We start from the raw sequence: 17,249 nt of genomic DNA on the forward strand, positions 1-17,249 counted from the left end.
AAAACAACCAGTTTTCATAACTTCATAACTCTGAATATCCTTATTTTTTCAAAATGAAAAGGCATGCTGTTGTACAAGATTAGTAGGTACATTTGACTACATATACATGGATACTCCCGTAAAGGCCAGCTCATTGGTTATCTAGCTAGCTTTGTTTGACCCCGATTTGGTGCTTATTTGACAAAGATACAGTCGTTCAAGTGATGGCCGCCCGCGTCATCAGCGTGCCATGAAGGCGTCGCTCTCTGACAAAATAAGTCTTGTTACCTTCTAGGTTCTCTCTGAAGAATAGATATGAACGTGATTTGACTCGTTGAAACAACGTTTAGGTTGAGATTTTCAGATTCCTTTCTTTGCAAATTTAACGAGTACAAAATCGGTCGTGCATGCTATATGGATCTTTTTTATTTTTATTTTTTTATAATTTTCTCCCCTTTTCCCCCCAATTTTCGTGGTATCCAATCGCTAGTAATTACTATCTTGTCTCTTCGCTACAACTCCCGTACGGGCTCGGGAGAGACGAAGGTCGAAAGCCATGCGTCCTCCGAAGCACAACCCAACCAAGCCGCACTGCTTCTTAACACAGCGCGCCTCCAACCCGGAAGCCAGCCGCACCAATGTGTCGGAGGAAACACCGTGCACCCGCCCCCCTCGGTTAGCTCGCACTGCGCCCGGCCCGCCACAGGAGTCGCTGGAGCGTGATGAGACAAGGATATCCCTACCGGCCAAACCCTCCCTAAACCGGGCGACGCTAAGCCAATTGTGCGTCGCCCCACGGACCTCCCGGTCGCGGCCGGCTGCGACAGAGCCTGGGCGCGAACCCAGAGACTCTGGTGGCGCAGCTAGCACTGCGATGCAGTGCTCTAGACCACTGCGCCACCTGGGAGGCTCATATGGATCTTTTTAGGATATGAAAAAAGGATTTTAGCTGACAAAACAACACTTATCTCTGGAACCCTTTGGATGATAAATTAGAGCAAGATTTCAGAATGTAAGTACACATTTGACCTTCAGAGGTGGATTTGTCAAACCTATCACGAAGAAAAAAGTGTTTTGTTGTTAGGAGCTCTCAAACAATAGCATGGCATTTTTTCCCAGTAATAACTACTGTGGACAGTGCAGTTATATTGGACAGTGCAGTTATATTAACAAGAATTTAAGCTTTCAGCTGATATAAGACACTTATATCTACCGACATTTGTTGTTTCTCTAAAATTTGCGATCTTGATAACGTGCTGCATGATTTACAACTGTCCCATTGACAGAATGCCAATTCTTAAGAAGTAACGTTATCTTGCTAGCTTGATCGAATTCTCCGTAGCTAGCCAGAGAAATGTTGAGCAACATTAGCCAAATCTGATCAAAGAATTAAGTTAATGATGTGAAAATTTGCTTACTAATAAAGTCAGACAGCTAACTTTACAACATCAGATGAGCTAACATTAGTAACCTAACCAATTTGCTATAGTATTAACTGGTATAAGACTCCTTACCGTTCCTCAAGTTATAACTCGTTAGTTTCTTACTGGACCCTGGCAATCTGTGTGAAATGTTAACTAGCTTACGAACTAATGTTTTTCCTCTACAGTATGTGGTTCATTTTCAGAATGAGAGAATTAGGTGAAAATGAGGTGTTGCTTGTTAAAAAAGTGGATTCAGGGATCAAGTGTAGCTGGAGCTGGAGCTGGGCCTGGCTGAACTGGATGCCGCTATAGAGGTGAAAGGAACACCACATACTTTCTCTTTCTCACTTTTGCTGGCACATTGTAGAACCGATGTTCACAGGCAGAAAGTGTACAATGTAATAATGTGCAGTGTAGCCCAAAGATAATGTTTTTGTTGTGTTGAACTTGACAGTAACACACGTAGTTTTACTCAGTGAAAGTTATTTTTGTGCACTTGATCGATGTCTTTAGTGGCCACTATATAATAGTGCAAAAATAGAATGCCTGTTTGTTTCATTCTATTTCTACTTTAAGATGTTTTTCCCCCCAAGTGCAATATTTATGTGTGTGGTCACAAGCTTTCTATTATAAAGGCTTTCATGGGTAACTGCAATATTAGTGTATTGCTTTTTTTCTCAAGACTTGAGTGTCATTTTGCAGTAAAGTCTAGGCTACAAATAACATTGGATTGCTTTCTTTACATTTTTTAGCTGTGAGTTAGGTTCACATGAAGCACTTATTTTACACACAGAGACTGATCATGTAGATCCTATTCTTTGTTTAATTAGTTAACCTGCATTTCCCCCTAGCTGGGATTTCAGTGCAAACCCACAAAAAGTCACCTTTTTGGGCCTTCCCCAGTTTGCATCCCTGGTTATTAGTTGCCCCTTACCCTCTTTCTAACCCTCCAACTACTTCATTAACATGAGAGGGTGTGTCCCCGCTCGCAGCATGTTGATTATTCTTGACACGGGCGGAAGTGACACGCTGGCTGTGGTATCTGGTACTTCGTTAAGCATTTCCTTGTTCTTCCCTTCGGCGGTAGGACAGTCGGTCACGACCGGGGTCTGGGTCCAGGAACCAGGAAAGACTTGGTTGTTAATGAGCCCATGGTGGCCCAACATTAAAGCCCCCTTCATGTCGCCACAGATGCCAACTTCAGAGAAGGCGTGATGGCGGCATCCAATGTAGCAATTATCTCCCTGGACCTACTGCACAGTTCCTGTTGACTGCTTTATTAGGCCACACTCTACATGTTATTGCTGTGAATTACCAGGGATCTCACGATAAGATAAAAAAAAAAATACTATTTCACCTTTATTTAACCAGGTAGGCCAGTTGAGAACAAGTTCTCATTTACAACCGCGACCTGGCCAAGATAAAGCAAAGCAGTGCGACCAAAAACAACAACACAGAGGTACACACAAACAAACGTGCAGTCAATAAGAAAAATCTATGTACAGTGTGCAGATGTAGGGAGGTAGGCAATAAATAGGCCATAGAGGCAAAATAATTAAAATGTAGCATTAACACGAGTGATGATGATGATGATGTGAAAGTAGAGATACTGGGGTGCAAAAGAGCAAGAGGATAAGTAACAATATGGGGGTGAGGTAGTTGGGTGTACTATTTACAGATTGGCTGTGTACAGGTACAGTGATCGGTAAGCTGCTCTGACAGCTAATGCTTAAAGTTAGAGGGAGATATAAGACTCCAGCTTCAGTGATATTTGCAATTCGTTCCAGTCATTGGCAGCAGAGAACTGGAAGGAAAGGCAGCCAAAGGAAGTGTTGGCTTTGGGGATGACCAGTGAAATATACCTGCTAGAGCGCGTGCTACGGGTGGGTGCTGCTATGGTGACCAGTGAGCTGAGATAAGGCGGGGCTTTACCTAGCAAAGACTTATAGATGACCTGGAGCCAGTGGTGACAAATATGAAGCGAGGGCCAGCCAACGAGAGCATACAGGTCGTAGTGGTGGGTAGTATATGGGGCTTTGGTGACAAAACTGATGGCACTGTGATAGACTACATCCAGTTTGCTGAGTAGAGTGTTGGAGGCTATTTTTTAAATGACATCGTTAAGGATCGGTAGGATAGTCAGTTTTACGAGGGTATGTTTGGCAGCATGAGTGAAGGAGGCTTTGTTGCGAAATAGGAAGCCGATTCTAGATTTAATTTTGGATTGGAGATGCTTAATGTGAGCCTGGAAGGAGAGATTACAGTCTAACCAGACACCTAGGTATTTGTAGTTGTCCACATATTCTAAGTCAGAACCATCCAGAGTAGTGATGCTGGTCGGGCGGGACGGTGCGGGCAGCAATCGGTTGAAGAGCATGCACTTAGTTTTACTAGCATTTTAAAAGCAGTTGGAGGCCACGGAAGGAGTGTTGTATGGCATTGAAGCTCGTTTGGAGGTTTGTTAGCACAGTGTCCAAAGAAGGGCCAGATGTATACAGAATGGTGTCGTAGAGGTGTTCATGATAATTAGATGCTGGTATGGTATGTATTGTGATTCTCACAATACTATATGTATTACTGCAATTCTATTGCGATTTGATGTTCCAAAGATATTGCTCACAATGTCTGCCAGTGTTGTATTGCTCTAAACCGGTCAGTGAGAACTCGTAATTTCTTCCCGATACCAGCACAGTAAAAAAATCATACAGTAATTATCAGCTTCCATTCAGTCAGTGCATAAAATCGCTGCGCCAGGCCAAATATATACTCTCCTTCATGAAACATCTTATCGCCTATTGAAATTTGGGCCTCCTACTTTACTCATAACATTACTATATTATTTCCTTGATTCCCTGGTAGGGAAGAGTGGGGGGAATTGTTTGAAAGTTGCATGCTCACTATTAGTAAGGGGAGACCGGGAGAAATTGTAACAGTCTTTATATTTATTTATTATAGACATGTTTTGTGCAGTGGCGAACTGTGGCTATTGGACCTAGGCCTTCAGTGGGGAAAACAATTTGTCCAACAACTTGTAGCAAACAGAAACATAGCATCACTTAATGTCCCCAACTGAATCAAACAGCCCTGAGGCTGATTTGAGCTTCAGGCTGCCACTCACACAGAGAGAACACAGATAATGCTGCCAACAACCACAATCGTACTGCTTACGCAACTTATGGTAGCCTAACGCCCTCACTATCACCAACAGTGACACGTGAAAGGATGCTGAAAGGACAGTGACCTTAATACCAGCGCTCTCAATGTAGGAGAGTGCACTTTTAGTGAGACACATAGGGCTGCTAGAAAGACATCAGTCACACACAGCATGAGGTTAAAGGATAAGCAGTCATTCACTCACATAAAAGGCCAGTAGGTCCCAATCCTAAGAATACAAAAACACAACCATTAGGCTAAGCATTTCCCAATCAAAATGTACAACTATTACTTCCCCTTGCAAAAAACATATTAATGTTCAGCACACAATGTAACCGGTGATATAAAGTTTAAATGCAACAATGTTTCACACACAAGTTATTTTCAAAGAGATGGCTAACAACAGCAACCAAGCTGCAATAAACATAGTTTTCATCATGAGATGATGATCATTTGAAACTGCAAACTAGCCTAAAACAAAAGCTAGCTAGACCGTGAAAACTACTGCTCACTATTGTGCAGTGACCTGTTGGCCTTGGAGAAGGCAGAAGGTTTTTGTAAAAACGGTCCTACCCATTACAAGTCAAAATGGGATTGGTTGATTCTGCTGTCACTCCAAAATTTGGCCCAAATACAGTTCAATGGCAGATGGCCTAGCCAATGGCTGATATAGCTAGCTAGATTTATCTCCCCAGAGGCCACCAAAACAAATCCTGATTTGGATCTTTTTTCTCCAGTGTTAGTTAACCCTTTCCAACAAAAAACGAAGGGATTAAAGCAGAACACCGTTGAAAATATTATTATTGTATTATTTTCTAAATCCTTAGCTTTTCTCTGAAGGGCTAGAAGGCCCTCGTTGTTCCCCACTGTGTTTGGGTTAGTAACAACTTGAAAGTGGCTCTATTTACCCTCAGCATGCATTTTCTTCACCATTCTGAATGTCTAAAGAATCCATATGTTCTCCTGAAATATGAACACAGAAATACTGGACATTTTGAACTCTTATGGTGGTGACTTGACAATTACAATCATGATCATGAATTGGACTTGCAACTTTCTGGTCTTTACTCTGTCTCGGACTCCTCTACCCCTCGGTCTTGACTCTGATTCGATTCGCTCCGGTCTTGGTCTTAAATCAGTTTTGCTTTAGGTGGTCTCGAACACAACTCTGATGTCTGCTGCAGAGAGACGAGAGAGCATGAGAACTAGTTTTGATAAGTCAGGGAAATAAAAGTACTGAAAACATGTTGGATAACTATTTTAAAAAGGAGAACAAGCTATACGATGAAAAATACCAGAGTTTTGGCACAGCCGACTACCGCTAGGTAAGCTACCTACATTAGGGATGAAAAAAAAGGAGTCAAATACGCTATATTGTCGAAAAAGAATATGCAATATGTAGCTATGATTTATTTGTATTTTTGTCATCACTACTACACACACTCCCCCACCCTAGTCAGTCTTTATCCTCACACACTCTCTCTTGGGTGTGTTCCCTGCGTATTTGGCATTACCTAAACATTGCCTTTTATTTTGGTCATGCCAAGAAGTGGAAACTTTGAAGCCATTGTAATTCTTATTGTTGTGCCAAATGTAAAAAAGTTTTAAGAGCCCGAGACGTTAGTGAAGCATAAAGGAATTTGGAATTTCATGAGGGAGAGAGAAGTGGGTGTCACTCCGTCTAGAGCGTTGGGTTACTTTTGATAGGGAACCTTTGGTTTTGCCCAATGGCAGTTATGGCGCCATCCTCCAGTCTCTTGACAGTCTCTTTAATCTACCTGAAACTATTGACTCACAAAGTCTGTCCTTTCTGAAGTCTTGCTCTAGGTGAGATGTGATGCAACTCCCATGGGACCTCATCTCTTTTGTGTGTGGGTTTATGTGATCAAAATAGATATCACTGGCTGACTATCTAAGAGCTGTCTTGATAAGTCAGCAGGAGGTAGGTGGTATTGGTGTCTATTTGGTCATGTAGCCTATGTCTGATGTCAATGGCCTGATTATGACGCCCCTTCCAAATGTAACCTCATATTGATGGTGGAGTAAATCACCCTCTTTTTCAAGGGAGGAAAACTTCAGGTGGGTATCTGATGGCATAAAGGTTTCAAAGTTCACCTTGTGGGCAACGTGTCTAGGATAGTGTGAGTGAACAGCATGTCTCGCTTTTTGAGTGTGTGAATAGAATTTTCTAACCTAATTGCCTGTTGTATGTATTTCCTGTTTCACTGAGGTAGTGTGCTGTGCACCTTTTAATTCAACCCCTGGTCTGTCTGTCTGTGACTAATTGTTACTGTGGAGTTCCAGAAAGGGACAGTCAGGAAAATCTCACCCAGTCATTCAGAAACACAAATGCATGACTGTGAGCCTGTTGGCTCGGTCTGACGAGCCTGTTGTGGTGTTCACTACAGTACAGCAGGCAGCATTTGTAAGTCAATATAGGGCTGATAGTTATCAGGATTCCCTCTGTGCTCTGACAATTTCCACATTAAGCTGTACAGCTGTGCTCTAATGTGTAAAACATACCTGTCTTCACAGCACTTCAAATGTAATTAAGCTGTTTTTGTCTGACAAGGCAATTGGGTACATACAGTTGAAGTCGGAAGTTTACATACACTTAGGTTGGAGTCATAAAAACTCGTTTTTCAACCACGCCACAAATTTCTTGTTAAACAAACTATAGTTTTTCAAGTCGGTTAGGACATCTACTTTGTGCGTGACACAAGTAAGTTTCCCAACAATTCTTTACAGACAGATTATTTTACTTATAATTCACTGTATCACAATTCCAGTGGGTCAGAAGTTTACATACACCAAGTTGACTGTGCCATTAAACAGCTAGGAAAATTCAAGCAAATTGTCATGCATTTAGAAGCTTCTGATAGGCTAATTGACATAATTTTAGTCAATTGGAGGTGTGGATGTATTTCAAGGCCTGCCTTTAAACTCAGTGCCTCTTTGCTTGACATCATGGGAAAATAAAACATTTCAGCCAAGCCTTCAGAAAAAAATGTGTAGACCTCCAAGTCTGGTTAAACCTTGGGAGCAATTTCCAAACGATTGAAGGTACCACGTTCATCTGTACAAACAATAGTACGCAAGTATAAACACCATGGGACCACGCAGCCGTCATACCGCTCAGGAAGGAGACACGTTCTGTCTCCTAGAGATGAGCATACTTTGGTACGAAAAGTGCAAATCAATCTCAGAACAACAGCAAAGGACCTTGTGAAGATGCTATAGGAAACGGGTTCAAAAGTATCTATATCCACAGTAAAACCAGTCCTATATCGACATAACCTGAAAGGCCGCTCAGCAAGGAAGAAGTCACTGCTCCAAAACTGCCATAAAAAAGCCAGACTACAATTTGCAACTGCACATGGGGACAAAGATCATACTTTTTGGAGAAATGTCCTCTGGTCTGATGAAACAAAAATAGAACTGTTTGGCCATAATGACCATCGTTATGTTTGGAGGAAAAAGGGGGAAGCTTGCAAGCCGAAGACCACCATCCCAACCGTGAAGCACGGGGGTGGCAGCATCATGTTGTGGGGGTGGTTTGCTGTAGGAGGGACTGGTGCACTTCACAAAATAAATGGCATCATGAGAAAGGAAAATTGTGGATATATTGCAGCAACATCTCAAGACATCAGTCAGGAAGTTAAAGCTTGGTCGCAAATGGGTCTTCCAAGTGGACAATGACCACAAGCATACTTCCAAAGTTGTGGCAAAAGGGCGTAATGACAACAAAGTCAAGGTATTGGAGTGGCCATCACAAAGCCCTGACCTCAATCCTATAGAAAATTTGTTGGCAGAACTGAAAAAGCATGTGCGAGCAAGGAGGCCTACAAACTTGACTCAGTTACACCAGCTCTGTCAGGAGGAATGGGCCAAAATTCACCCAACTTATTGTGGGAAGCTTGTGGAAGGCTACCCGAAACGTTTAACCCAAGTTAAACAATTTAAAGGCAATGCTACCGAATACTAATTGAGTGTATGTAAACTTCTGACACACTGGGAATGTAATGAAAGAAATAAAAGCTGAAATAAATTATTCTACTATTATTCTGACATTTACACATTATTTTTTTTTCTTTTTTTTTAACAGTATTTTTATTGGAATTTCACAATTTTCACCCATATTAAAGAGATACAACAACAGAGACAAGGCAAAAAAAACAACAGAGAAACAGCACCCGCCTACACATACCTGCGCATACATATATATATATATACACATATACATATACATACACATACACATACGCACACCATCTCCCTCCCCCCGCTTCTCCCACCCTATCCCCATCATTGCGTCTCTCAATACACACATTTTAAACAAACTTACAAACAGAAATTAAACAAAAAAGCTCGGTTTAAACTAAGAAGTTCGGTTCCACACATGGAACATACAGTGTAATTCTGAGTACATAGATCACCACCATTCTAAGAGAATCCTTGCAGCATAATAGCTGATAGCTCAGGTTCTAGGTAATTTAGATAGGGTTCCCACACTTTGTAGAACTGATATGTTTTAGAATGCAATGTACATGTCAGATATTCCAGAGGCACCCATTCAAAAAGTATCTTATGCCAATCTTTAATAGAAGGAACCTTATCACTAATCCACCGTAAAAGGATGTTTTTCCTTGCAGCAAAGGTAAGGATGTTGTAAAGCCTCCTCTTACTCACAGAAGTAACATGCCTACTAGGGAGACCTAACAGTAACGAAACTGGGTCCAATTCTAGATCAACCCCTAGGATCTTTTCAATTTCTTGCAGAACACCAGACCAGTATCGTTGTATTTTGGTACATGACCATAAACAATGTGTTAGGGTGCCTGTATCAGTTTTGCATTTAAGACACTGAGGAGAAGAGGAAGAGGGGCTAAAGGCATGTCTGCGATTTGGGGATATATGCAATCTGTGTATTATTCTTAATTGGATTGCTTTAGTACGATTACATATATTGATATTGTTTTTGCATATCTCCAAATGTCCTCCCACATCTCTTCGTCAATAGTCACAGACAATTCTTTCTCCCACACTTGTTTCACCCTCTGTGTGTTGACAGCAGGAAAGGACCTTAAAGCATCATAAAACAGACTTACAGACATTTTCCTTTGTGGAAAAAAAAGCATTCTCTCAATGACAGACATATCAGGGTTACCAATTAAGGTGGTGCTCTTCACAATATAATGTCTTACTTGTAGGAAGCGGAAAAAGTCCTGCTTTGGGAGTCGATATTTCTCCATCATCTGCTCAAATGACAATAGAATCTTATCAGCAAATAAGTCATTTAGTCTGCGTATGCCTTTATTAAGCCAAAAGTTAAAGCCAGCATCCAGCAATCCTGGACCAAAATCTGGGTTGTTAAGAATTGGAGTAAGAGCAGAGGTTAGTTTGGACCTTCCCAGGAAGCGCTGAACTGACCTCCAAACCTTGAGTGTGTTAAGTGTAATAGGATTATTGCAGTGATCTTCTACAGACTTGAAACTTCTGAAAAATAAAAGATCCTGTAAGGGGTATTTTGAAAGAGAAGTCTCAATGTCTAACCAAATAGAGGAGTCATCTTTTGTGATCCAATCAGAAATATAACATAGGTGGGCACACCACTGATAGAACCTGATATTGGGCAGATCCAAGCCCCCCATAGAACTTGGCAGCTGCAATATTGCCATCTTAAGCCTTGGCTTGCGTTTACTCCATATGAAGGAACTTAGCCATCCGTTTACATCCTTTATTATCTTATTGGAGAGTAATACTGGGATCATTTGGATTGGGTAAAGTAGTCTAGGTAAAATGTTCATTTTCAAGAGGGATATTCTACCCAACCAAGAAATCGGGAGAGAGTTCCAGCGCTCCAGATCCTGTCTTATTGTGTCAAACAAGGGAACAAAATTGGCTTTGTACATTTGCTGGAATTTAGGAGTTACAAATATACCCAGAAACGTAAAGCCTGAGGGAGACCATTTAAAAGGGAAGGGGGGAGAAGTATTAGGTACAGAATGAAGGCTACCAAGTGGCATAGCCTCTGATTTTCTCATAGCCTGAGAATTCGCTGAATAATTGAATAATATTAATAAGAGATGTAGTTGAGGTCTTGGGATTAGAGATGAATATCAGGACATCATCAGCATACAAGCTTATTTTATGGTGAACATCACCAATGAGCAGCCCCTGTATAGCAGGCGTTACCCAGCGGTTCCATAGCGAGTGCAAATAGGAGGGGGGGACAAAGGGCAGCCCTGTCTGGTACCCCTGTATATAGAGAAGCTATTTGACCTTAGCCCATTAGTAAGGACAGCAGCCTGAGGATCATCATATAAAACTTTCACCCATTTTATAAAGTTGTCCCCTAGACCAAATTTATTTAGAGCAAAGAGTAGGTAAGACCACTCCACACGATCAAATGCTTTCTCAGCATCTAGGGAGAGCACAAGACCATCCCTAGCACTTTGTTGGTAGGCTTGAATTACATTAAGAAGCCGCCTGACATTGTTGCACGACTTACGGCCCTTAATGAAGCCAGTTTGGTCTCCTTTCACAATTAGTGGCAGTGAGCCCTCTAATCTTGTGGCTAGAATTTTAGAAAGTAATTTTCTATCCACATTCAGAAGGGAAATTGGTCTGTACGAGGAACAAGACTCTGGACATTTTCCCTTTTTGAGAATAAGTGATATGTTGGCTTCCCTCAGCGTTTGAGGGAGCTGGTCATTTGAAAATGAGTGGTTAAACATATCACGCAATGGCTCAAGGAACAGGCCATGAAACTCTTTATAGAATTCACTACCAAACCCGTCTGGTCCTGGGGCCTTACCGTTTTGCAGATTCTTAATTGCGAACATTATCTCTTCCTCGGTAATAGGGGCATTAAGGAGAGACCTCTGTTCTTCGGAGATAGTAGGGAGCTCAATCTTAGAAAAGAAATTCTCCATTAATTTGGGTGCGTCATTTGGCAGTTCTGAGGCATAAAGATTTGCATAAAATTTCTTAAATGAGTCATTTATCAATTTATTTTCATATAAATGATTGCCATCCGAATCAGTAATAGTAGCAATTGACTGTGAGTCAGCTCTCTTTTTAGCTAGGTACGCCAAGTACTTTCCTGGCTTATCGCCATGTTCATATAGTTTTTGCCTGACAAATCCCATTTTCTTTTCAGCGTCCTGTGTTAGGAGAGAGTCCAACGTTGATCTGAGAACTGATATTTCCTTTAATAGGGCAGGAGTGGGAGTTTTAATGTAGTCCTTCTCTTTAGTTCCTAATTCAACCTCTAACCTTTTTTGCTTTTCACACTTTTTCCGCCTCTTAGTGGCTGTGTATGACATAATCAGACCCCTGGCGTACGCTTTACAGGTTTCCCAAAGGAGCGAGGGATTATCTGTTGATTGAGAGTTAATAGAGAAAAATGCTTTAAACTCTGTAATAAAATATGATGTGAACGTATGGTCTTTAAGGATGGTTGTATTCAACCTCCAATGTCTTGACAGATTGAATGCCCCGTTGAGTTTTATGTCCAGGATCACCTCCGCATGATCAGATATGACTATGCTTCCTATCCTAGTGGATAAAACAGACTGCAAAGACGTCCTGGGCATAAAAAAGTAATCTATTCTAGTCTGACATCCATGAGGTGCAGAGAAAAAAGTGAACTCTCTGTTGGAGTGGTGAAAAGTTCTCCAAACATCAGCATACCCCAGATCATCACAAATAGCTTTAAGTGACTTAGCTCGAGGAGAGAGTGAAGCTATACCGCTGGGCAACTTATCAATAAGGGGGTTCAACAAACAATTAAAATCTCCTCCAACCACTGCAGTGTCTGAGTTTAATTCTGAAAAGTCTAGAAATACCTTAGTAAGGAAATCAGGGGGGTGAGGAGGGGGGGAAGTAAATATTCATTATGGAGATGTTCTGCCCTTGTAAAGTACCATTAATTATAACAAAGCGACCAAGTTTATCTTTCACACAATTCAAGACCTTAAGTGGTAAGTTCTTTTTCACAAGAATTGCTACACCTCTACTTCTGGATGTAAATGATGAGAAAAACACTTGACCAAAGCCCCCTTGTTGTAATTTCAGATGCTCCTTATCATCCAAATGAGTTTCTTGCAACAGGGCAATATCAATATTTTCTTTCTTCAAAAAAGACAGTACCTTCTTCCTTTTAATGGGATTATGGCTCCCTCTAATGTTCCATGTACATACACGCAGTGTGTTACCTGCCATTGCACTTTGACCGTTTCATACTCAGACTGAATCCCACTGTAAAAATGGGGTGGTACCTTTTTCCATGTGCTGAACTCTCTTCTATCTCACCGAGCATAACCAAACGATATGAACCCTGAACTCTAACTATACTAAACCCAAAAATTAAACATGTAAAGATCCAAAAGGGGGTTTTCCCACTAGCTAACATGCAGGGGATTTCAACTTTCCAATGTAGACTCTTAAGTCTGCATTGCCACTCAATAGCCTCGTCCTTTATACATATGAAAATGAAAATCAATATATGAAGATTGAGGCTCTTCCACCTAAAACCAAGCCCGGGCACCAATATAGATTCACCCATGTCTCAGCCTGAGCTATAGCGGCAGTTACTTTAGCAAGAAAAATAATAAAAATACGAATATTACTGAACCGGAGCATGTGCGAACTCACACCACTGTTTCCTGATCCGATTCAAATAAGATAATAAAGTTATCCAATGCTGCGGCGGCGCAGCTTAAAGTTATTTACTCGAGAGAGTCAATAAACGCAGCAGCCTCCTCAGGTGTGGAGAGTTTCTTAGGCGATCCGTTGACCATAATCTTCAATGTGGCCGGGTACAACAGAGCGTAGTCCATCTTCATTCTCCTGAGTCGAGCCTTCACCTCATCAAACCCTTTGCGTCTTCGTACAACCGCTGTGGAATAATCATTGAAGAATGAGACCTTTGGACCTTTACGTTGACTACCGTCAGAGCCGATGTTTCTAGCCGCATCCATAACGGTCTGCTTGTCGGTGAAGTTGTGGAATTTTATAACCACTGGCCGTGGGCGCTGGTTGGGACCGGGTATCGGTGCTTGAGAGCGATGGGCTCTGTCCAGCTTCGGGTATCGGTGCTTGAGAGCGATGGGCTCTGTCCAGCTTCGGGTATCGGTGCTTGAAAGCGATGGGCTCTGTCCAGCTTCACACGACCAGCCTTAGTGTCCATTTGTAAGTAGTCAGGGATCCATTCCTCAAAATTTTTTACTGAACGTGTCCCTTCAGAATTTTCCGGGAGTCCCACAACCCGACTATTGCATCTGCGTCCTCGATTATCCAAGTCGTCAATGTGCTCCGCCATTTCGCGCACCTGTTTCTCAAGTGCTTTCATCTTAGCGTCCATAGATGTAGTTGAAGCTTCCACTGTAGCAATTCTTCCTTCCGCCTCATCGACACGTTTGACCACCCTCTGTAACTCAGCTGAATGACCTGCTATTGCTTCCAAGACCGTTCTTATCTTAACATCGATCACTTTAGTAATGTTGTCCGTCATCTTTTGAATCACCAGGTCCATTGTGCCTGGATCCGTAACGGTGTTAGCTTCGCTACCGTAAGCTAGCTCCTCCTGCACATCTACAGGGATGGTGGTTTTGGTCGAGTTCTTAGTAGCTCTGCTGGGCATGTTGTCGGAGATTTTTGAGAAATAACCGTCAAGACTCATTGCAGGATAACTTATTTAGCCAATTCTACCACTTTTTCAAGCTAGAAGATTAATGAAAGAATATAAATTTACGAATGCCACGGGAGCTCGCTGGAACACAGTGTTCTCTCTACGGCGCCATTTTGTCCCTCCATTTTCACATTCTTAAAATAAAGTGGTGATCCTAACTGACCTAAGACAGGGAATTTTTACTAGAATAAAATGGCAGTAATTGTGAAAAACTGAGTTTAAATGTATTTGTCTAAGGTGTATGTAAACTGTAAGCAATAATTATGTTTGTTTTGTACTGTCATTTTGTCATCAGTTCAACACGTGGGTGTAAGGCTGTTTACACAGATAGCCCAATTCTGATCTTTTCCCACAAAATTGGTGTTTTGAACAATAACATCCTTTTTTTTGCCAATAATTGTGCAAAAGATCAGAATAGAATGGGTTGTCATGTGATCTAAGCTGTGTTTTTTTTAACAGGCTTGACAGCTGTGGGCGGTCTGTCTCTCATGGGGGGTGGCTACGCCCCCTCCTCCTCTGCCGAGACCCTGGCTGTCGCGGCTGCCTTCATCTCCTCAGTCAACATCGCTGGTGAGTGACTCTTTGGACTAAACCAGACAGTAACTGTGAAAACAGACAGTGAATGGAGCAGACAAACTGAGCTTCAATTACCTCAACATTGTACCCCCTTCGTCCCCATATAAGATCTTCGAATACGATAGAGACAAGGATATCAGACCCTTTAGGGCCATTTTATTTCACTTGACAATCTATTAATAAAACTGGTAGAGCATCATGGCAGGTGAAGTAAGGCTATTGCTCCACTGTGCCCTCTTTCTAACCTGTGACCTTTAATTGGTCATGGTTCAGGTGAGAGCAGACGTTCCTTGACTCACTTCAGGTGGAAAATAAGGAATTCCATACTTGAACTGGAAATTACGGAGTTATGTTCAAAAGAGCACCGGCCATGCTATAAACCAGGCCTAGTCTGGCTCTGCTGAGAAGAAATGAGGGAATGTCACTAACGGTAGTTTCAGGAAAGTCTTTGGTGCGTGATTCTAGACAGCCACGAAGGCAAGAGCTGCAGAGGTCCATAGGTCTCAGTGTGTGTGAGGGCCCTCTGATAGGTCAGATTACTTAGCAGGGTCAAAGGTCATGGCAGGGATTTAAAGCCGTGTTACTGGGGCATTATGGGAGATTTTTGCCATTTGCTGTAATAACCAGTTATGACTCTCAGATCTCTTTTGTGCATGTGTTCCAGCGTGCTTGAAGTCCACCTCTTTTTATGTATATATATATGTATGTATGTATGTATGTATGTATTTATATTTGTTTTATTTAAAGAGCAGATGTTTAATTTCAGTTTAAAGGTCCAGTTGGTTTCCATTCCACACGCAACATTTCTTAGTGGTCTACCGCGCCACCCATAAACCCTAACTAACATCAAAACTGACATTCCACCGTCTGTTTTCCTACCCCTTCTTCTACAAGTTTTATATTGTCAAGTGAATACACAAAAAATGACCCTCCAATATTAGTTTCCATAAACTAGCTCTGAAATTTATAGACTACCTGCTCCTTATACGACAGGGGTCAAGGAATAGTTTTTTCTTCCTCTGGCTCTAGCCAGAGTCTTTTCTATTTCCATGTGTTTTTATAGCGGGAGCATGGAAAAATCCTGCGCATGCTTTTCTTAAATACCTGCCCGTTTCATTCTTGAATCTGAATGTATTGACTCTGAGCCTCAGTCTGCATTTTTTTTTATTATTCGTGTGTTTAAGTGATTGAGGTCTGGCCTGGGCTAAAATTAGCCCATACAACTGAAGTGGACAGATGTTAGCCAGTGGATAACCTGTCTGGGTGTAGTGGGGTTGAAGAGAACTCAAAGGAACGTAACGTGATCCGCCCCAACAGAATGAAGTGTTCCGTCTGGTCGTTTATATCGGGAGAGATTCCACCAAGAAAACCCCTGACTACTACATTAACCTTTTGTGTGTAGTTTTAATGACTTACTCAAATAAGAGCATAATATTATTTATTGCAGTCTTCACCCTGTTATGCCTGAAGCATTCAAGTCAAATTTTATTTGTCACGTGCTTCGTAAACAACAGGTGTCGACTAACAGTGAAATGCTTACTAACAAGCCTTTCCCAATAATACAGAGAAAGAAAATAGAGAAATAATAGAAAAGTAGAACACGTAGTAGTAAATACACAATGAGTACCGATAACTTGGTTATATACAAAGGTTATTGTGCAGGGGTAGAAGGTATTTGAGGTAGATATGTACGTTCAGAGGGGACAAAACATGACCACCTGCTCTTTCCATGAGACTGACCAGGTTGAAAGCTATGATCCCTTTTTGATGTCTCTTGTTAAATCCACTTCAATCAATGTAGATGAAGGGGAGGAGACAAGTTAAATAAGTATTTCCAAGCCTTGAAACAATTGACACATGGATTGTGTCTGTGCCAGAGGGTGAATGGGCAAGTTAAAATATTTAACTACCTTTTGAATGGGGTATGGTAGTGGGTTCCAGGTGCACCGGTTTGAATTTGTCAAGAACTGCAATGCTGCTGGGTTTTTCACACAAGCGTTTTCTGTGTGAATCAAGAAAGGTCCACCATCCAATCAACATCCAGCTAACTTGACACGACTGTGGGAAGCATTCTGCTATCCGAGCAGCTAACCGATCGCTGCAGCTGTACATAGTCCATCTGTAAACTACCCACCCAATTTACCTACCTCACCCCCATACTGCTTTTATTTATTTTACTTCTCTGCACTTTTGCACACCAGTATCTCTTCTTGCACATGATCATCTGATGATTTATCACTCCAGTGTTAATCTGCTAAATTGTAATTATTCGATTTATTGCCTACCTCATGCCTTTTGCACACATTGTATATAGATTCTCTTTTTTCTACCATGTTATTGACTTGTCTATTGTTTACTCCATGTGTAACTCTGTGTTGTTGTCTGTTCACACTGCTATGCTTTATCTTGGCCAGGTCGCAGTT

At 41.6% G+C, this 17,249-nt stretch overlaps 1 protein-coding gene across 2 annotated transcripts in view; it reads left to right on the forward strand.

Annotated features, from left to right (window-relative positions):
* The window catches only part of nnt (nicotinamide nucleotide transhydrogenase), a 76,696-nt gene that overhangs the window by 23,463 nt on the left and 35,984 nt on the right, over positions 1-17,249 (forward strand). For both annotated transcript variants that reach the window (XM_055866486.1, XM_055866493.1), the window contains one exon: positions 14,710-14,820. In XM_055866486.1, the coding sequence (XP_055722461.1) occupies positions 14,710-14,820 (111 nt within the window). The remainder of the gene's footprint in view (positions 1-14,709; positions 14,821-17,249) is intronic.

Source organism: Salvelinus fontinalis, chromosome 2 (assembly GCF_029448725.1).
Source record: "Salvelinus fontinalis isolate EN_2023a chromosome 2, ASM2944872v1, whole genome shotgun sequence".
In the NCBI taxonomy this organism is placed as follows: domain Eukaryota; kingdom Metazoa; phylum Chordata; class Actinopteri; order Salmoniformes; family Salmonidae; genus Salvelinus; species Salvelinus fontinalis.